General features: G+C 41.5%; 1 protein-coding gene across 8 annotated transcripts in view; it reads right to left on the reverse strand.

The window, feature by feature from the left end:
- The window catches only part of sgsm2 (small G protein signaling modulator 2), a 108,015-nt gene that overhangs the window by 30,054 nt on the left and 55,177 nt on the right, over positions 1-22,784 (reverse strand). For 5 of the 8 annotated variants that reach the window (XM_062959824.1, XM_062959826.1, XM_062959823.1 and 2 more), the window contains 10 exons: positions 22,062-22,207; positions 19,978-20,112; positions 15,831-15,955; positions 14,283-14,350; positions 13,544-13,707; positions 12,251-12,386; positions 10,841-10,975; positions 4,508-4,658; positions 2,143-2,207; positions 695-840 (listed from right to left, as the gene is read on the reverse strand). In XM_062959824.1, coding sequence (XP_062815894.1) covers positions 695-840; positions 2,143-2,207; positions 4,508-4,658; positions 10,841-10,975; positions 12,251-12,386; positions 13,544-13,707; positions 14,283-14,350; positions 15,831-15,955; positions 19,978-20,112; positions 22,062-22,207 — 1,271 coding nt within the window. The remainder of the gene's footprint in view (positions 1-694; positions 841-2,142; positions 2,208-4,507; positions 4,659-10,840; positions 10,976-12,250; positions 12,387-13,543; positions 13,708-14,282; positions 14,351-15,830; positions 15,956-19,977; positions 20,113-22,061; positions 22,208-22,784) is intronic. The other 3 variants (XM_062959825.1, XM_062959827.1, XM_062959822.1) reach the window with 2 other exon arrangements.

Consider the following 22,784-nt stretch of genomic DNA (forward strand, 5'->3'; position numbering starts at 1 on the left):
AAGAGGCCCCGCCCCCACCCCTAGCTCCGCCCTTTAGTCCTAAAAGCCCTCTCAGGAGAAGTATAGAGGCTCAGCCCTGTCTCATGCTGTTGGGAAGAGGCCCCGCCCCCACCCCTAGCCCCGCCCTTTAGTCCTAAAAGCCCTCTCAGGAGAAGTATAGAGGCTCAGCCCTGTCTCATGCTCTTGGGAAGAGGCCCCGCCCCCACCCCTAGCCCCGCCCTTTAGTCCTAAAAGCCCTCTCAGGAGAAGTATAGAGGCTCAGCCCTGTCTCATGCTGTTGGGAAGAGGCCCCGCCCCCTTCCCTAGCTCTGCCCCATCTCCTAATAGGTGCCATCACCGCCCCCCTGGATCACTGCAGCGCCCACCAGGGGGCGGTAGCACCCACTTTGGGAATCACTGGTGTAGATGCATCTCAGAAAATTTCATCTATGCTGACGATAGTGCCATCACCGCTCAAGCAGGGAGCTTTGAAATGGTTGAACAAAAGCTCTCAGAAGCTTTAGATGCTCTTACTGACTATTACAGGGAAAACCAGCTGATTCCTAATCCATCTAAAATGCAAACGTGTGCTTCTCACGCATCTAAAGCTTCTGAGAGCTTTTGTTCAACCATTTCAAAGCTCCTGGGAGTCTCAGTCCTCAATTAAAATTTCTCTCCTTTCTGGTTTTTGTACAAAAAAGGAGAGAAAACATACCTTCTTATCCTTTTGATATTTGCTCCAGACCTCTTTTGTCAGGCCCCCCGAAGCACTTGTGGGTTTATCCGGAGGGATGATGGTGTGATTTACCAAAGCAGATAAGTGTGTCCGGACGGTGGACAAATGCCGGCAGTAAGCAAGCCCTGCGTCGAGAAAAAAGATGGAGAAACAAATAAACAAGATACTAAAATGCATATACTGTATATACTCGAGTATAATCCTAGTTTTTCAGTCCTTTTTTTAAGACTGAAAAAGCCCCCCTCGGTTTATACGCGGGTGAGGGTCCTGGTTGGCTTATATTTGGGTCAGCTTATACTTGAGAATATATACAGTAGAGTCTCACTTATCCAACATAAACAGGCTGGCAGAATGTTAGATAAGCGAATATGTTGGATAATAAGGAGGCATTAAGGAAAAGCCTATTAAACATCAAATTAGGTTATGATTTTACAAATGAAGCACCAAAACATCATGTTAGACAACAAATTTGGCAGAAAAAGTAGTTCTATATGCAGTAATGCTATGTAGTAATTACTGTATTTATGAATTTAGCACCAAAATATCACGATATATTGAAAACATTGACTCCAAAAATGTGTTGTATAATCCAGAATGTTGGATAAGTGAGTGTTGGATAAGTGAGACTCTACTGTAGTACATTTATTATTTTTCTCTATTTTGGTATTATTACATTTATTATTTTTCTCTATTATTGTTGCTACTATTATTTTACTCTATTTTTATTATTATTATTAATACATTTATTATTTCACTCTGATCTTATTATATTTATTAGTTTACTCTATTTATTATTACATGTACTATTTTCCATTATTATTATTATTATTATTATTATTATTATTATTATTATTATTACATGTATTATTTTACTCTATTATTATTAAAAGGATAACATAAGCACATTTACATTGAAGAAGATGAGAATAATGATTTAATCAGAGTTTATCTTAAATTAGAGCTTTATGTAAATATTCAAAAACATTTAACCTACTGATGCCTCAATTAATGTAAATTTATTGGTATCTATTTTTATTTCTTAAATGTATTACCCACGGCTTATACTGGAGTCAATGTTTTTCCAGTTTTTTTGTGGTAAAATTAGGTGCCTCGGCTTATATTCGGGTCGGCTTGTACTCGAGTATATACGGTAAACGATTTAACATTCCATTTGTTATAAATTCCCGAATACAGGAGACTGCGGAGTTTGCCTTTTTGATCATTCACTATAGTCTTCGCCCTACCACGATCTTTCCTTTGTATAGCGGCCGTATTAAGTCCATCACATTACTTATAGACATTTATTCTATGCGAGGAAGAACCAAGAAGGAGCTTACACTCAGTTTGGCACCCCCAAAAGTCTTAGGGTAATGCAAATCCCATCATCCCTGCCAGTAATGGGAAATCCCATCCAAATAGATGCTTACATCCATAGAAGGCTCTGGAAACAATCTGTCTCTTCATACTTTGGCACAACATTTTCAAAGGCATCCTGTTGAAAGAAATATCCAGAATGTTATAGAAACAACAATAACATTTTCATTGGGGCCGGGCTTTAACAAAGTAGGTTAAACCAATTTGTCAATTGAAAGGTTGACAGTTCGAAGCCCGGGTCAGGGTGAGCTCCTGGCCCTTAGCCCAGCTTCCGCCTACCTAGCCGTTCGAAAGCCAAATGCGAGTAGATAAATAGGTACTGCTTTAAAAGCGGGGAGGTATTTTAAGGCATCCATAATGCCAGGAAGCCCAGGTCAGGGTGAGCTCCTGGCCTTTAGGATAGCTTCCGCCTACCTTGCCGTTCGAAATAGCTTCCGTCTACCTAGCGGTTTGAAAGCAAAATGTGAGTAGATAAATAGGTACTGTTTAAAAGCGGGGAGGTATTTTAAGGCATCTATAATGCCAGGAAGCCCAGGTCAGGGTGAGCTCCTGGCCTTTAGCATAGCTTCCACCTACCTAGCCTTTCAAAACCAAAATGCGAGTAGATAAATAGATACTGCTTTAAAAGCAGGGAGGTATTTTAAGGCATCCATCATGCCAGGAAGCCCAGGTTAGGGTGAGCTCCTGGCCTTTAGCATAGCTTCCGCCTACCTAGCCATTCGAAATAGCTTCCGTCTACCTAGCGGTTTGAAAGCAAAATGTGAGTAGATAAATAGGAACTGCTTTAAAAGATGCTGAAGACAGGAAAAGCCTATATATACCTCAATCTATGTACGACTGTCTGTCTTGTCAGTGTATAAATGGCACTACGGAGTGAGCAGGGAGGAATGGAAATACTGTAAATAAGGAAACCACAAGGAGTGGTTCGGTCTAGTGACAACAACCCATGCTATCCATCCCAAGGTGTGGCCTCACTATTGCGCCAAAATGCTAATGTGTATGTGTGTGTGTGTAAAAGAAATCTCTTGAAAGATTCTTGCAAAGAAAGAGCTCTGCAAAAAGGGAGCTGACTTTTTGCAGAGAGACAAGCCACGCCTAAAACAATGTATCGGTTTGATGGCAGTTGGCAGGCTTTGTCAGTTGGGAATCTGGGCTTGCAGGGAGAGCACAGAAAAGACAGGCTCTCTGGCTACGGTCAAGTAGCAGTTTAAATATGCTATGCTGGGTATATTGAATGCTGATTGATTAGTTATTGAACCTATGCAACTACAAGGACATTGTACGATTGCTGAACTTTTTATCTAACTTCAATTCAACAAGGCAAGTTTCTTTGTTCTTTCAATTCCTCTGCCTGGTCTGAGTCTTTTGCACATGGTGTTAACTGGACGCTGCTGGTTCCGCTATACCAGGGGTCCCCAAACTAAGGCCCGGGGGCCGGATGTGGCCCATCGAAGCCATTTATCCGGCCCCCATGGCAAAAGGGCAGAAGGGGGTTGGGCTAAATGACCCAAGGGCATTATTATTATTATTATTATTATTATTATTATTATTATTATTTGAAACACAACAAGATGAGTCCACAGCAGACACTCTGCTGGCTGTTGTACTGGATCATATTCCGGACACTTCCCAAGTGTCTAGGACTGTGTGATGTATCGGCGAATAATACATGCAGGTCCCAGTAAGGTGGCCTTCTGCAGCTGGCAGGTGGGGATTTTGTCAGCGCCAATTGTGTTTAAGTGCAGGCCAAAGGTCTTTAGGCACTGCACCCAGTGTGCCAATCACCACTGGGACCACCTTGACTGGCTTGTGCCAGAGTCTTTGTAATTCGATCTTTAAATCCTCATACCGTGTCAGCTTTTCCAGTTGTTTCTCCTCAATCTTGCTCTCACCTGGTATTGCAACATCAGCAATCCATACTTTGTTTTTTAACACGATTGTGAGGTCAGGAGTATTGTGTTCCAAAACCCTGTATTATTATTATTATTACTATTATTATTGTTATTAACATTGAGGCTGGGTGGCCATCTGTCAGGGATGCTTTGCTTGTGCTTTTGGTGCACAGAGGCAGAAGGGGGTTGGACTAAATGGCCCAAGGGGCCTCTTCCAACCCTCTTTATTATTATTATTATTATTATTATTATTATTATTATTATTATTAACATTGAGTCTGGTTGGCCATCTGTCAGGGGTGCTTTGCTTGTGCTTTCGATGCACAAAGGCAGAAGGGCATTGGACTCAATGGCCCAAAGGGTCTCTTCCAACCCTCTTTTTATTATTGTTGTTATTATTATTAATTATTATTGCTCGGTGGCCAACTATAGTCCGGCCCTCCAACGGTCCGAAGGATCGTGAACTGGCCCCCTGTTTAAAAAGTTTGGGGACCCCTGCGCTATACACACACCTGCTAACACTCACCTGTCGTGAATGCAGCTGCAGGAGGCAGGCAGGTCGTACGGAGAACTCCCCGTGGAGCAGGAAAGACACGAGGATCCCTGGCTGCACGGGTCCAGCTGCCACGACAAGAAGCCGGCGCCAAAGCCCTGCATTTCCGATTTGTCCCCTGGATCTGGGATGAGAGGAGAGAAGGCGAAACATTACGAGGATGCCCGAAGACTTCTTTCTGGCCCTTCGTCATGCGAGAGTGGAGCATCGCCTTCCGTTTGGCTGCCTTTTGAGAGGGGAAAGGAGGCGGAACCCGGACTTCCAACGTCTCAGTCCTCGATCCCAATTTCTCCCATTTCTGGTTCACCCGAGTTAGCTTTTCCAAAGAAATATATATATATATCTTTCAGACCAGCAGAGAAATCCTTCCTCATCATCCCCAATTTGTTTTTTGTTATGTGGCTCCCACTAGAGCAGGGAAAAGTGATTCTTCGAGTGGTCGCCCGTGAAATTCACACATTCATAGGTGCATATTTCACAGGGACCACAAAGAAGGAATGATTACGACACCATAATTAATAATAATAATAATAATAATAATAATAAATCAGGTACCGCTTTATGTGGGAAGGTTAATTTAACTAATTTACGACACCATAATAATAATAATAATAATAATAATAATAATAATAATAATAATAAATCAGGTACCGCTTTATGTGGGAAGGCTAATTTAACTAATTTACGACACCATAGTGATAATAATAATAATAATAAATCAAGTACCGCTTTATGTAGGAAGGCTAATTTAACTAATTTATGACACCATAGTAATAATAATAATAATAATAATAATAATAATAATAAATCATGTACCGCTTTATGTGGGAAGGCTAATTTAACTAATTTACGACACCATAGTATTAATAATAATAATAATAATAATAAAAAAAAAAATCAGGTACCGCTTTATGTGGGAAGGCTAATTTAACTAATTTACGACACCATAGTGATAATAATAATAATAATAAATCAGGTACCGCTTTATGTGGGAAGGCTAATTTAACTAATTTACAACAGCATAGTAATAATAATAATAATAATAATAATAATAATAATGGACCGGGCTGTGATGCAGCTAGTTAGTAGTCAGCTGCAGCAAATCACTACTGACCAAGGGGTCATGAGTTCGAAGCCAGCCTGGGTCGGAGTAAAATCCTAACCATTAATAGTCCAACTTGCTATTGACCTATGCAGCCTGAAACTCAGTTGCATCTGTCGAGTAGTAAATTTAGGTACCGCTCTCTGTGGGGAGGCTAATTTAACTAATTTACAACACCACAGTAATAATAATAATAATGATAATAATAATAATAATAAAAATAGAGAAAGCTGTGATGCAGCTGGTTAGTAGCCAGATGCAATAAATCACTACTGACCAAGAGGTCATGAGTTCGAAGCCAGACTTGGTCGGAATAAGCTCCCAACCATTAATAGTCTAGCTATGCAGCCTGAAAGACAGTTGAATCTGTCAAGGAGGAAATCTAGGTACCGCTTTATGTGGGGAGGCTAATTTAACCAATTTACAACACCATAAAATCTTCCAGCAGCGTGCGGAAGAACGAGGAAGCACTCCATTAAGGACTCGGTATGCGTATTTCACGGAGACCACAAAGAAGAAATTGGGGAATTGTAGGAGTTTTAGTCCAGAGGTAAATGAGTAAACAACCGATGCTCTTGTCAATCTCCCACCCAAGTTCAGCATGTTAGTAAACTTAGTAAATCATTCCAGGAAACTCTTGTAAACAAAACAAGCAACAGATGATGCCTTTCATAAATGACTGGCCTTCAGCTCATCCACAATGTCTATTAAGGCAAAAGATTCGGGCAGGGGAGGCAGCCAGGTGAGACACATGCAAGTAAAATGTGAGTAAAATATGGGCCAGTTTTTGCATGCATATATATATATATATATATATACACACATATTATATATATATATATTACTGTGCAGTGCTTTCCAATTTTTTTTGGGAAGGAGTGGACTACCGTATATACACAAGTTTTCCAGCCCTTTTTTTAGGACTGAAAAAGCCCCCCTCGGCTTATACTCGGGTGGTTGACTTATATTCAGGTTGGCTTATACCCAAGAATATATGGTACATTTATTATTTTTCTCTATTATTATTGGTATCATTACATTTATTATTTTATTACATTTATTATTTTACTCTATTATTATTACTATTACATTTATTTTACTCTATCTGTATTATTATTAATACATTTATTATTTCACTCTGATATTATTATTGTTATTACATCTATTATTTTACTCTATTTATTATTACATTTATTATTTCATTGTATTATTATTACATTTATTATTTTACTCCATTTATTATTACATTTATTATTTCACTGTTATTACATTTATTTTACTCTATTTTAATTATTAATACATTTATTATTTCACTCTGATATTATTTTTGTTATTACATTTATTACTTTACTCTATTTATTATATTTGTTATTTCATTGTATTTTTTATTTTTATTATTATTATTACATTTATTATTTTACTCCATTTATTATTACATTTATTATTTCACTGTAATTATTATTACATTTATTATTTTCCTGTATTATTACATTTATTATTTTATTGCGTTCATTATTAGTATTATTACATTTATTATTTTACACTGTATTTATTGTTATTATTACATTTATTATTTTCCTTTATTTATTATTACATTTATTTCACTGCATTTATTATTATTATTACATGAATTATTTTACTCTATTATTATTACTATTACATTTATTTTACTCTATTATTATTATTATTATTACATTTATTATTTTACTCTGATATTATTATTATTTATTATTTTCCTTTATTTATTATTACATTTATTTCACTGCGTTTATTATTATTATTACATTTATTATTTTACTCTATTATTTTTATTACATTTATTTTACTCTATTATTATTATTATTATTACATTTATTATTTTACTCTATTTATTATTACATTTATTATTTCATTGTATTTATTATTACATTTATTATTTCACTGTATTTATTGTTACTATTATTACATTTATTATTTTCCTTTATTTATTATTACATTTATTTCACTGCGTTTATTATTATTATTACATTTATTATTTTACTCTATTATTATTATTACATTTATTTTACTCTATTATTATTATTATTATTATTACATTTATTATTTTACTCTATTTATTATTACATTTATTATTTCATTGTATTTATTATTACATTTATTATTTCACTGTATTTATTGTTACTATTATTACATTTATTATTTTCCTTTATTTATTATATATTATTACTGTCCAACTCTGATTAAATCATTATTCTCATCTTCTTCAATGTATCCTTTTAATAATAATAGAGTAAAATAATAAATGTAATAATAATAATAATAAACGCAGAGAAATAATAAATGTAATAATAAATAAAGGAAAATAATAAATGTAATAATAATAATAATAATAATAAATGCAGTGAAATAATAAATGTAATAATAAATGAAAATAATAAATGTAAAAATAATAATAAATACAGTGAAATAATAAATGTAGTCATAAATGGAGCAAAATAATAAATGTAATATTATTATTATTATTATTAAAAAGATACATAAGCATACTGTATTTACGAATTTAGCACCAAAATATCACAATATATTGAAAACATTGACTACAAAAATGGCTTGGATAATCCAGAACCTTGGATAAGCGAGGCTTGGATAAGTGAGACTCTACTGTACTTGTATTATTTTCCTGTATTTATTGTTATTATATTACATGTATTATTTTACTCTATTATTATTAAAAGGATACATAAGCACATTTACATTGAAGAAGATGAGAATCATGATTTAATCAGAGTTGGACAGTCTTATCTTAAATTAATTTTATGTAAATATTCAAAAACATTGAACCTACCGATGCCTCAATTAATGTAATTTTATTGGGAATTAGTTTTATTTCAGAAATTTACCACCCTCGACTTATACTTGAATCAATGTTTTCCCAGTTTTTTTGGTGGTAAAATTAGGTGCCTCGGCTTATATTCAAGTCGACTTATACTCGAGTATATACGGTATTTTTAAAAAATGACGATCCAAAGCATGCACTGTCCTTGCATTTACAGATTCAACAGATCTAGCCATTCTTGCAATGTTCAAGCAAAACATAGCATCATATTAAAAAGAAAAGCAAATCAACACCGCGGATGCAAAAAAAATAAAGACAAGTGGGACCACAATGCTCTTCACCTTAATTCTTCAGGAACGAGCTGAACAAGCCAGTATTTATGGCAACGTCTCCTAAAATCAAACCAAGGGGAGGGGAGCCTGGTCCGGTTTGTATTCTATTTTTTATTTTGTTCCTCCGCCTTTCCCCCTCCATAAACCAGAGAAATTAAAAAATCAATAAATTGGATTCTTAAAGAAACAGTGTCCTTTTAAGGTGAACCCCACAGAACCTAAGCATTCAGATGAAAGGTACCTGAATTGGTGAAGAATTAGAGTGAACAGCATCTTCAGAGAATGAGTGCATTTGGTTTGTTTGGTTGGCTGGTGGCGGGTCTCGGCCAAATTTTCGGTCACATGCAAAAAGGCAAGAGAGGTTGCAAAGAAATCAAACCAAAACGGGAGAGCAAACCGGGTACAACAGTGTTGTCATTCTCCCACGAAGAGCTGTCATCGTACACCAGTCAGCAGCCCAAGACAGGGCTGAGCTCTATACCTCTCCTGAGGCGCTTGTTGGGACACAGAGGGCGGAGCTAAGGGAGGGGGCGGGGCCTTCTTCCAAGAGCCTGAGACAGGGCTGAGCCTCTATACCTCTCCTGAGAGGCCTTTTAGGACTAAAGCTGGGGTGGGGGCGGAGCCTCTGTATACCTCCCCTGAGGTGCTTGTTAGAACACGGGGGCGGGGTATAGCGGCCCGCCCCCTCCTCTAGCCCCGCCCCCTGTGTCCTGGCAGGCACTGCAGGACAGGGATAGAAGCTCAGCCCTGCCTCAGAGCTCGTAACTCTGCCCATCCCAGTCCTGGCTGGTGGCCCCGCCCACCTTCCCCTCACAGCCCTGCATCTTGGACTAGGGGGGAGGCTCAGCCCCGCCCTCTTGATCAGGAGCCACGCCCACCCCTCTAAGCCACGCCCCCTTCCAGGGGGTGCTGACTCATATTTTTTCTGGAAAAAGTAGTTTGGGGACCACTGCTGTAAAACATTGGCATTGTAACATCACAAAGGACTACCACCTCACCTGCTTCATAAGAAATCTGCTACAAAACAGGAGCTTTTTTGTTGAGTTCCAGGTTCAGAGAAGCAGATGGCGAAAATAGAAGAATGGCCTGACTCAGAAGGGACAGAAGGTTTAATCTACGCTGACGATCGTGCCATCACCGCTCAAGCAGGGAGCTTTGAAATGGTTGAACAAAAGCTCTCTGAAGCTTTAGGTGCTCTTACTGCCTATTACAGGCCACGAAATCCTTCGGCAACACAAAGAAATTGCTAATTTTTTGACCTGAGAAAACATCTCTCTAAGTATATAAAAGTTGTTGGAAGCTGACCACAAATTCACATTGAGGATCTAGAGAATCCCAGAGAGGTGTTCTATCTAGAAATATCTAGTTCCTCCAAACAAACGGTTTTAACTGCCACTTTAATCTCGGAGCCAGAATTCCAATAGGTTGCTGTCTCTAGCTTGGTGCTGAGACAAACTGCCACTTTCACCTCGGAGAGTGAAGAGAGCGCTGACTGGAAACAGTCAGGAAGGAAATGGCTTCCAATTCTCCGAAACCTGATTATTTCTAAGGCAAATGAGGCCTATTTAAGGACTGTTTAAAAGGACTGTTTATTCCCTCTGTTCTCTGTGTGAATTCAGAGAGACTGCTGTATATATTGTTGCCATGTTTGATCTTTTGAACTGAAGTAAAGTTACTGTTGCTTATTACACAAGCCTGAGTGACACTTTATTATACTGCAGGGTATATTTTGGCTCAGAAACTGTGGTAAAGCTTCTATTTATTTATATCTACAACCTCCAACATGATTCTACGACTATACTGTTGCCCTGTTTGAACTTTTGAACTGAAGTAAAGCTGCTGTTACTTGTTACACAAGCTTGAGTGACACTTGATTATACTGCAGGGTTTATCTTGATTCGGAAACGGTGGTAAAGCTTCTATTTATTTATTTCTACAACCCTCAAGAATAATGCCAACACTGCTGTATGCGGTGTGCTCGTGGTGCCAGTGGGGCGAGGATGGAGGTGGCGTGGGGGGGGGGGGGGGAGGCGGAGATGGAGGCGAGGGATAAAAACCTTTCATCCTTTTAGGATCTGTGAGGTTCCGATTGCAGATCATGGATAGCATTGCGTGCAGCTTATCTTCTTCCTCCTCGTCATCGTCGACGGAGGCGGAGCGGCTGGCAGCTAAGTGGTGGTAGTTAATAGTTACTGCTCAAAGAAAATAGTGAAAGAGGAGCATAAGAAAACAAAAACGGGTGCCGGGCTCTACAATCAAAACTTAAAAGGACATGTTTGGAGGCAAAAGGGGAGGAGGCCCCAAGATCGGAAGGAATCCATCTGTCAGCCAAGAAAATCATAATGTAAGTGGTCCAAAACAACCTCATTTCAGGTCCAGGCTAAGATGCAGGACGACTTTGTTCGATGTTTCAGGTACAATATTATTACATTCAATAGAGCACAAACTAGGAGGAATGATCGTATGATATAACTTCACAAACAACTAACTCAAACTCATTAATATTTTTGGAATTTGCTAATAAAATAACTAATAACTATTTCCAAATTTCTTATTGTCAGAGTTTAACCCTGCACTGCCCAAGGCTCCAGTCCTCAATGAGGAGTAGTTAGTTAGCAGGGACCGGGTGGTGGTACAGCTGGTTAGTAATAAATCACTATTTATTTATTTACAGTATTTATATTCCGCCCTTCTTTCTCACCCCGAAGGGGACTCAGGGCAGATCACATTACACATATAAGGCAAACATTCAATGCCTTAACATAGAACAAAGACAAGACAAACACGGGGATCCGAGCTGGCCTCGAACTCATGACCTCCTGGTCAGAGTGATTCATTGCAGCTGGCTGCAGCTGGTTGCTCAACAGCCTGCGCCACAGCCTGGCCCACTACTGAGTTTGAAGCCAACCCGGGTCGGAGTAAGCTCCTCACCATTAATAGTCCAGCTTGCTGTTGAGCTATGCAGCCTGAAACTCAGTTGCATCTGTCAAGTAGTAAATTTAGGTACCGTTTTATGCGGGGAGGCTAATTTAACTAATTTACGACACCATAATAATAATAATAATAATAATAATAATAATAATAATAATAATAATAATAATAAAATAATATGCAGCCCGAAACTCAGTTGCATCCGTCAAGTAGTAAATTTAGGTACCGCTTTATGCGGGGAGGCTAATTTAACTAATTTATGACACAATAATAATAATAATAATAATAATAATAATAATAATAATACATCACACAGTCCTAGACACTTGGGGAGTGTTCAAGTTGTGATTTTGTGATATCTATGAGGAAGTACTCCATCAAAGACTCGGTGTCACAAGTGGAAGGTGAAGCGGCAGCTCCCCCTGTGGCCGGAATCGAGCAGACTCTCATGAAGCCGGAAGCTGGAAAATGTTAAAATTGCCCATGTGGCTTCCCACCACCCCGCTGGGCGAAAGGCAGAGAGCGGAGGGTCTTACTGTCGCTGTGCTTGTGTCCGGGGTAAATGATCCTGAAGACGTAATCGGTCGCCGTCTCTGCCACGGCCGGCATTTCGTCCAAGTCCACAGACCGGTTGTAGCTGTTGCGCTTGCGGAGCTTGGGAAAGACTTTGCCCTGCAAGATGATACATCATCATCATCATCATTATTATTATTATTATTATGCCGGGCTTTAGTACAGCAGGTTAATCACCAGGCTGCAATAAATCCTGCCCACCGGAAGGTTCGAACCCCGGGTCAGAGTGAGCTCCTGACCTTTTAGCCCAGCTTCTGCCTACCTAGCAGTTCAAAAACAAATGTGAGTAGATAAAGAGGAACCACATTAAAGCAGAGAGGTATTTAGGCTCGGTGTTTTGATCAGAAAAAACTACAACTCATGGGATTCCATAGTATTGAGCCACAGCAGTTTAAGTGGCGTCAAACTGCAGTCATTCTACACCAGTGATTCCCAAAGTGGGCGCTACCGCCCCCTGGTGGGCACTGCAGCGATCCAGGGGGACGGTGATGGCACCTATTAGGACACGGGGCGGGGCCAGAGGAGGGGCAGGACTTCTTCCCAAGTGTCGGAGACAGGGCTGAGACCCTGAGGCGCCTGGTAGGACACAGGGGGCGGAGCCAGAGGAGTGGGCGTGGCTTCTTCCCAAGAGCCTGAGACAGGGCTGAGCATCTATACCTCTCCTGAGAGGCCTTATAAGACTAAAGGGCGGGGCTAGGGGCGGGGCCTCTTCCCGAGAGCCTGAGACAGGGCTGAGCCTCTATAACTCTCCTGAGAGGCCTTTTAGGACTAAAGGGCGGGGCTAGGGGCGGGGTCTCTTCCTGAGAGCCTCTGTATACCTCCCCTGAGGCGCTTGTTAGAACATGGGGGTGGGGTATAGAGGCCCCGCCCCCTCCTCTAGCCCCGCCCTCTGTGTCCTGGCATGCGCCACAGGACAGAGATAGAAGCTCAGCCCTGTCTCAGAGCTCGTAACTCCACCCATCCCAGTCCTGACCGCCCATTTGTTGCCCCGCCCACCTCCCCCTCCCCCTCCCAGCCCTGCATCTTGGACTAGGGGAGAGGCTCAGCCCCACCCTCTTGAGCAGGAGCCACACCCACCCCTCTAAGCCACGCCCCCTTTCCAGGGGGAGCTGAGTAATATTTTTTCTGGAAAGGGGGCGGAAGGCCAAATAAGTTTGGGAACCACTGTTCTGCACCGTAGATGCACCCCCAGTGTATGCAGATATCCTGGCCGTCGGACGGGGATAATGGGATCTATAGTCCCACCGTGCCCTTACCTTTCCCTGTTGTGACCACAATGGAGGTTCCAGTTGTCCCCGAGGCAAGAGGCCGTTTTCAAGGCAAGAGAGGAACGCAAGCAGGTGCCCGCCGGGCGGGAAATGAAGCGGAGGCCTCTGGATGCCATCTTGGCTCACAAGCACTAAGGTGCCCCCACGTTCTGCTGCAGGAGGAAATTTACTTTATTATGAACGTTTCAAAAATGACAGGGCTTTAGCACAGGAGGTTAAACCGCCAGTAAACCTTGTCAATCGAAAGGTTGACAGTTGAAAACCCGGGTCAGGGTTTTGGTGTCAAAACAGAAAGTCGCTATTTTAGAGACCAAGCAGTGGCTCGTGCAATTTGGTTAAAAGCTTTCTTGCACTGAAGTCAACATAATTGTCCTGCAAGTAGAGCCTACCTAGCGGTTCGAAAGCAAAATTTTAGTAGATAAATAGATACTGCTTAAAAGCTAATATGCTAATAATATATTGTATGTTCATTTGATTTATAAGCCGCTTCTTCAGGGTGAGAAGAGCGGGATATAAGTGTAGTAAATAAATAATAATAAATAAATACTTCAACTCTACTTAATATAAGGTTTAGAAAACTCAAGTATCACTTCTTAAAGGTATTTTTAGAAGAGTAACAGTGGGCCTGATAATTCTGGAGAATTTAGAGGTGGGCTTATGAAGAAAACGGATACTAGAAATAATTTTTAAAGGATTAGAAAATAAAGCCAAATGCCGAAAGGCTTACGTTGTTGATGGCAGTGGATGCAGACGATTTGGCTGAAGGGCACGATCAAGGCGTAGTCCCAGTAGATGCTGGAAACAGGGCAAGAAATAGACATTATAATTAAATTTATTTATTTTATCGTGTCAGAGCAAATTGAGAATACTTCTTCAAGTGAAAAGCACACACCTGCATTTTAGAAGGATTCCCTGTAATAGGCAGTGAGAGCACCTAAAGCTTCAGAGAGCTTCCGTTCAACCATTTCAAAGCTCCCTGCATTCAGCAGTGATGGCACAATCATCGGCATAGATAAAACAGGGAGTCTCTATTTTGGAGACCAAGCAGTGGCTCGTGCAATTTGGTTAAAAGCTTCCTTCACTGAAGTCAACAAAATTGTCCTATAAGTAGGGCACGAATTTCTCAACCACCAATACTCGGAAACTTTAATAGTGTTTTTTAACAACAGTACCAAAGCATGCATTATTGATGCTCATGCACTATTGGTTAAAGGTCCTCTCTGATCGAAGAGTTAAAAGTACCCTCATTCGAACCCCTTGCTTCTTGATTCTTTCTAAACTGGTGAGAAAGGCATGGACTTCTTAACAACCAAAACTCTAAAAGTTTTTAAAACTACAGTGCCCATAATACAATTTTGGTGTCAAAAAAGGAACTCTGATTATGCCCATAATACAAGGGAGTCCCTATTTTGGAGACCAAGCAGTGGCTCGTGCAAGTTGGTTAAAAGCTTCCTTGCACTGAGGTCAACAAAATTGTCCTGCAGATAGAGCACGAATTTCTCAACCACCAAGACTCGGAAACTTTTAATAGTGTTTTTTTAACTACAGTACCCGAGCATGCACTATTGATGCTCATGCACTATTGGGACTCGTGGATTACAAAGGCTCATGCAATTTGGTTAAGAGTTTCCTTGCACTGAAGTCAGCAAAATTGTCCTGCAGGTAGAGCACAAATTTCTCAACCACCAAGACTCGGAAACTTTAATAGTGTTTTTTTAACTAAAGTACCAGAGCATGCACTATTGATGCTCATGCACTATTGGGACTTGTGGATTACAGTGGCTCGTGCAATTTGGTTAAAAGCTTCCTTGCACTGAAGTCAGCAAAATTGTCCTGCAAGTAGAGCATGAATTTCTCAACCACTAAGACTCAGAAACTTTAATAGTGTTTTTTAACTACAGTACCCGAGCATGCACTATTGATGCTCGTGCACTATTGGGACTCGTGGATTACAGTGGCTCGTGCAATTTGGTTAAAAGCTTCCTTCACTGAAGTCAACAAAATTGTCCTGCAAGTACGGCACGAATTTCTCAACCACCAAAACTCGGAAACTTTAATAGTGTTTTTTAACTACAGTACCCGAGCATGCACTATTGATGCTCATGCACTATTGGGACTTGTGGATTACAGTGGCTCGTGCAATTTGGTTAAAAGCTTCCTGCATTTGGATCCACAAAGCTCCCGAGAAGAACAGAGCAGGATCTCTGGCACTTGATAGCAGAGGAATTTTGGCTCCGTGTGTTAACTAACAGCAACACAAGGAAAGGGGGCTCACCTTTTCTCCAGCTCCGAAGCCCCCAGCGTCCCGTTCATGAGCTGGTTGGGGGTCCATTTGAGTGTCAAGGAATCGGCCGTCTGGTGAAGTGAGAGGTAGCCCGGGATGACTTCCATGTCGTCTTTCTATTTGGAGATGACAAAGACAACGCAATGTTTATTGTCCTCGCCCAAGGCCACGACAGAAAGGATTAATTCTGCTCAGAACAGAGTGTTCACCGTTAAAATAAAAAGGGCAGAAGACACCAAGCAAAGGTTGTTCTCGTGCTCATGCAAAGAATAATAACTCTGTAAATCACAGACAAATGGGGAATGGGGGTGGAAAAAGAACGAGCACTTCCGAGTCCCCGTGGCGATTTTATCTAGGTCTCTGATTCTGACCTTTATTTGCAGCCAGAGCAAAAAAATGGGCCACTTCATATGTTGCATATTCATTGGAGTCACTCCGCAAAAAACAAGGCCTGCCAGTTGGGGCCTACAGCCAAGCGGGCCCGGCGCTCGGATGTAGGCCCTGCGAGCCAGACCTACGAGCCATTGAGCACTCAATGTCACGTAGGCCCGGCTCGCAGGGCCTACAGTTGAGCGCAAAACGCTCAATGCTCAGGGACCCTGCAAGCCAGGCTTATGTGATATCAAACGCTTGATGGCTTGTAGGTCTGGCTCACAGGGCCTACAGCCGAGCGCCGAGCCCACTTGGTTGTAGGCCCTAACTGGCAGGCCTGGCTCATAGGACCTATGAGCCTGCAAGCCGGGCCTACGAACCATCGAGCACTCAACGCTCATAGACTCGGCAGGCAGGACGTACAAGCATCGAGCGTTCAATGTCTCATAGGCCCAGCTTGCAGGGCCTACAGCCGAGCACCAAACACTCAATGCTCAGAGACCCTGCAACCCGGGCCTATGTGATATCAAGCGCTTGATGCTCGTAAGCCATGCCTGCAGAGTCTACAGTCAAGCGCTCGACGCTCGTAGGCCCAGCAAGGAGGTCCTATGGGCATCAAGCGCTCAATGTCTCATAGGCCCAGCTCACAGGGCCTACAGTCGAGTGCCAAACACTCAATGCTCAGAGACCCTGCAACCCGGGCCTATGTGATATCAAGCGCTTGATGCTCGTAGGCCATGCCTGCAGAGTCTACAGTCAAGCGCTTGATGCTCGTAGGCCCAGCAGGGAGGTCCTATGGGCATCGAGCGCTCAATGTCTCATAGGCCCGGCTCGCAGGGCCTACAGTCGAGCACCAAATGCTCAATGCTCAGAGACCCAGCGAGCCGGGCCTATGTGATATCAAGCGCTTGTTGCTCGTAGGCCCTGCCTGCAGTGTCTACAGTCGGGCGCTCGACGTTCATAGACCCAGCAGACATGTCTCATAGACCCAGTCCTCCGAGCGTTGAGCGCCTGGCGCTTGGCTGTAGGCCCTGTGAGTCAGGGCCTACGGCCATACGCCGAAAAGTGGGGTTGTGCCATTCTGTGCAATCTGAAACCACAAAAGAAACTGATGATTCGGGCCCCACGCTAATCCAAAATCACCACTGTAAAATTGCAGGCTCGATCTAATTTCAGCTTTTTCCTCCTACACTCCCAAGTTCGACAGGTGCCATTTGGAAAGCAGTCTGAAGTGTGCCATTTCACAAGGGTTTTCTTGACCCTCGATGCCCGGCGAGTGTTGGAAGTGGGAGGATATCACTCATCCCATGAGCCGGGATCACGATTCCTTTCTCCACCCTGGAATATTAAGTCCAGTCGGACCAGAACTCATCGGAAGTAATGTTAAAAGCCGGACGCCGATAAACAGAACGGTTGGGAGGAGATGAGTCACAAAACGGGGCGGGAAGACGACGAAAAGGGAGATGAGTCACCGATCGAGGGTGAGTCAATGAAGGGGAAACAAAATGCCACTTTCATTTACATCGAACCAGCAGCTGGGTCACAAGGACCCTTGCTTTGGCATCCAGCGTAAAAATAAAAACGGGCCTCTTAGTATTCACAGGGCTACCCGACCAAGCCTTTTGAAGCCGAATGCAGTCGGAGAGCCGAATGCAACTTTGTGGATGTTTTTGGGAGCCTGTCTTCAAGCAGACCCTGGGTTCGAGAGGATGGAAATATTTCATATTTTAAGTTCTCGACATTCAGGAGATGGATATTGGCTTTTCAAATAGCAAAAAATAAATAAAGGGAAGTCACCAAATGATGAGTGAGAAAAAGAGGTGATCATTTGAACAACCTGCCTCAAGGGAGCGTGCTATCTATCTATATAAAAGAGTGATGGCATCACGCGACCCACAAAACAACAAAACTACAGGCCCCCCAACCTCGAAATTTGACAATACACCCATCATCCACGGCTCTAGGTTAATACCACAAAAAGAAAAGAAAAATAAAGTCCTAATTAGAGGGAGGAATAATTGTTTTTTATCCAATTGCTGCCAGTTAGAAGGCTAAGCTCCGCCCACTTGGTCTACTAGCAACTGACTCACCCCAGGGGACAGGCAGACTTAGGCTTCACTTAGGCCTCTTCCACAGATTATCTAATTAATATCGCAAAGAACACCACTCTGAAAACAAGGGAATTCCAGATAGGAAACAATCCGGGCCAGCTAACACCTCCCAACAAAAAATTTACTCAGGAAGGAAACAGCTAGGCTTTAAAGATGCAAGGTCATTACATCCTAATCATTTCCCCTAATTGCAGCATTCATACTTGCCTCCAACAGATGAAAAAATCATAAATATTGTATACCCTTTAGGAAATAATATCCCCTGATGGCGCAGTGTGTTAAAGCGCTGAGCTGCTGAACTTCTGAACTTCTGGACCGAAAGGTCGCAGGTTTGAATTGGGGAAGCGGAGAGAGCCCCCACTGTTAGCCCCAGCTTCTGCCAACCCAGAAGTTCAAAAACATGCAAATGAGAGTAGATAAATAGGTACCGCTCCAGCGGGAAGATAACGGCGCTCCATGCAGTCATGCCACATGACCTTGGAGGAGTTTACGGACAACGCCGGCTCTTCGGCTTAGAAATGGAAATGAGCACAAACCCCCAGAGTCAGACATGACTGGACTTAACATCAAGGGAAAACCTTTACCCTTTACCTTAACTACCACCAATTCCTCAGTACTTTATTTGCCATACCACCAGACTTCGCCACAGCAACGCGTGGGTGGGCACAGCTAGTTTTATATATGAAGTTCCTCCTCATATGTCTTTGCAAATCCTATAAACATATAGATATCTAGAGATTTCCATTTACCTTTATATCTGTATCTGTGTGTATACATTATTTTATATATTAATATTCACCTCACATGTCTGCAGGTCTTTGCAAATCCTATACAGATATAATTATCTATATATAGAGAGAGATGTCTAGATAGATAGATATGAATATAGGGCTTGCAAATATTGCAGGGGAAATGCACACACACAGAGATTTCTAGAAAGATATAAGTATATAGAGCTTGCAAGTATTGCAGAAGGGAAATGCACATATATAGAGAGAGGATTTGAAAACGTTTTAGAGGGAAATGCATATGTGGAATTAGTATATATAATTATAGATCTACATCTAACTCTGCATTGTTTATGTAGACATTGAATGTTTGCCTGTTACTATGTTGGAAGCTGGTCTGAGTCCCCATGGGGAGATAGGGCAGGGTACAAATGAAGTTTTTATTATATTTTTTTTTTATTATTATTATTATTATTATTATTATTATTATTATTATTATTATTATTATGTTATTGTTAATACTATATTGTTTTGTTGACCCTACTTGTCCACTTACAGAGCTAGTTTACTGTTTTTCTTTGAAATACGGTAAATATTCAAAAACCTTTAACCTACCGATGCCTCAAAATAATTTCATTGGGATCTCTTTTCATTTTGAAATTTACCTGTATTTGGGGAGAGGGAGGATTCACTTTGCATTGCGATGTGTGATGTGTCAAACCCCCCCGAGTTCTTTTCCTCCCACTCCGAAACGTCACTGATTGCAAAACGCAAGATCAAGCCATGTGCGGATGCATCACTGCAGGGAATGCTATGTATGGGAATGATGATCAAGTATCAACTCCAAGCCGGACGCCCCCAAGTTGCTCCCGATGCCGGTGCTTTGATGAGATGTTGAGGGACACCCCCAGATCGTAAAACGCTTACTGGCTGGACCATGACGTTGTTCTTCCCGTAGAGCAAATGCGTCCGTGAGTTCTGGTGCAGCGACTCCACGTAATCCCTGGCCGAGGCGGCAAAGCGGTCCTCCGACATGCTCCCGCTGGAGTGCCGTTTCCGGATCTGAACACACGAGAAACTAATGTCAGGATGGAGATGTCACAGAACAAACTGGACCATTTCAATTGTATTAAATGCTTTTTTAAATGTCAGACACTTTGAGTCTCCTTGTGGAGGGAAAAAGTGGGATATAAATAATAATAATAATAATAATAATAATAATAATAATAATAATAGTAAATTTTTTTCCGTGTCAGGAGCGACTTGAGAAACTGCAAAACAAAGTCACAATTCTTCAGTTTAACAGCTGAGTAATCTGTGTGCCATTACATTTTTTTTTTCATGTCAGGAGCGACTTAAGAAACTGCAAACCAAAGTCACAGTTCTTCAGTTTAACAGCTGAGTAATCTGTGTGCCATTACATTTTTTTCATGGCAGGAGCGACTTGAGAAACTGCAAACCAAAGTCACAGTTCTTCAGTTTAACAGCTGAGTAATCTGTGTGCCATTACTTTTTTTTTCCCGTGTCAGGAGCGACCTGAGAAACTGCAAACCAAAGCCATTGTTCTTCAGTTTAATAATAATAATAATAATAATAATAATAATAATAATAATGTTTATTTATATCCCGCCTCCATCTCCCCCGAAGGGGACTCGGGGCGGCTTAGAGCAAAATCAAAATACAAGCAATGATAAAATATGAAACATCAAAGGACAACAACAAAAACCAATAATAAAATATACACAATAGGCGAAAAAACACAACACAGAATTAAAACATCAAATTAAAAAACAATGAGGTTGCAATAGTGGATAAGCAAGGTGCACATTATGAGTAACAAATTCGTAAATAGATAAAGTGCATTAGAATCAGTTTAACAGCCGAGTAATCTGTGTGCCATTACATTCCCCCCCCCATGTCAGGAGCGACTTGAGAAACTGCAAACCAAAGTCACTGTTCTTCAGTTTAACACCTGAGTAATCTGTGTGCCATTAATTTTTTTTCATGTCAGGAGCGACCTGAGAAACTGCAAACCAAAGCCATTGTTCTTCAGTTTAATAATAATAATAATAATAATAATAATAATAATAATAATGTTTATTTATATCCCGCCTCCATCTCCCCCGAAGGGGACTCGGGGCGGCTTAGAGCAAAATCAAAATACAAGCAATGATAAAATATGAAACATCAAAGGACAACAACAAAAACCAATAATAAAATATACACAATAGGCGAAAAAACACAACACAGAATTAAAACATCAAATTAAAAAACAATGAGGTTGCAATAGTGGATAAGCAAGGTGCACATTATGAGTAACAAATTCGTAAATAGATAAAGTGCATTAGAATCAGTTTAACAGCCGAGTAATCTGTGTGCCATTACATTCCCCCCCCCCATGTCAGGAGCGACTTGAGAAACTGCAAACCAAAGTCACTGTTCTTCAGTTTAACACCTGAGTAATCTGTGTGCCATTAATTTTTTTTCATGTCAGGAGCGACCTGAGAAACTGCAAACCAAAGCCATTACATCTTTTTTTTCCGTGTCAGGAGCAACTTGAGAAACTGCAAACCAAAGTCACTGTTCTTCAGTTTAACAGCTGAGTAACCTGTGTGCCATTACATTATTTTTTTTCATGTCAGGAGCGACCTGAGAAACTGCAAGTCGCTTCTGGTGTGAGAAAATTGACATTGCCCAGAGGATGCCTGGGATGTTTTACCATCCTGTGGGAGGCTTCTTCTCATGTCCCCGTGTGGGAAGCTGGAGCTGACAGATGGGAGCTCACCCTGCTCCCTGGATTCGAACTGCCGACCTTTCGGTCAGCAGTCCTGCCAGCAAAAGGGTTTAACCCATTGCACCAACGGGTGCTCCAATAATAATAATAATAATAATAATAATAATAATAATAATAGGATTTAAAGATCGAACTGCAAAGACTCTGGCACAAGCCAGTCAAGATGGCTCCAGTGGTGATCGGCACACTGGGAAATAAAACTGACTCAATGACTTACTCCCAGCGCTGGGCGTTTGGAGGGGGAGTCTTGCCGGCCGTGAGCTCCGTGGATCCGGTGCCTCTGGACCAACTCATCCGCCGAGGGGTCCGTCCAGAAGTGGTCGGCGGTTTTCAGCTTGGTGTATTCAAGGGCGCATGGCCCAACTGGAAATAGAAATGAAAATAATCATAATATACTTTATGTATATTCCGTTCTATCTCAGGGCGGATTACAGAACACGCATACGGCAAGCATTCAATGCTGTTATACAACCAACAAGGACAGACAGGCAATACACAGCTTAGACATCCTTGTCAATGTCCTTAAGGGCGCCTTTATTATCTCCTCACTAAAAGCAGTACCTATTTATCTACTTTCAATCTGCTAGTTGGGTAGAGAGCTGGGACTAACGGCGGATGCTCAGCCCAACCCGAGCTCGAACTGCCGACCTTTTGATCGGCAGGATTTTTCTGCAGCAAGCGGTTTAACCCACCATTAACCTTGTTTGGGTGAGCTTACAACCTCACTAAAAGCAGTGCCTATTTATCTACTTTCGATCTGCTAGGTGGGCAGGGAGCTGGGACTAATGGTGAGATTTTTCTGCAGCAAGTGGTTCAGCCCTGCTCGAGCATACTCGTAGTTTAGCAACTGCCATTATCATTGTCTGGGTGAACTGGTTAGGGGGAGCTTACAACCTCACTAAAAGCAGTACCTATTTATCTACTTTCGATCTGCTAGGTA

The sequence above is a fragment of the Anolis carolinensis genome, unplaced genomic scaffold (genome assembly GCF_035594765.1).
Source record: "Anolis carolinensis isolate JA03-04 unplaced genomic scaffold, rAnoCar3.1.pri scaffold_7, whole genome shotgun sequence".
Lineage (NCBI taxonomy): Eukaryota > Metazoa > Chordata > Lepidosauria > Squamata > Dactyloidae > Anolis > Anolis carolinensis.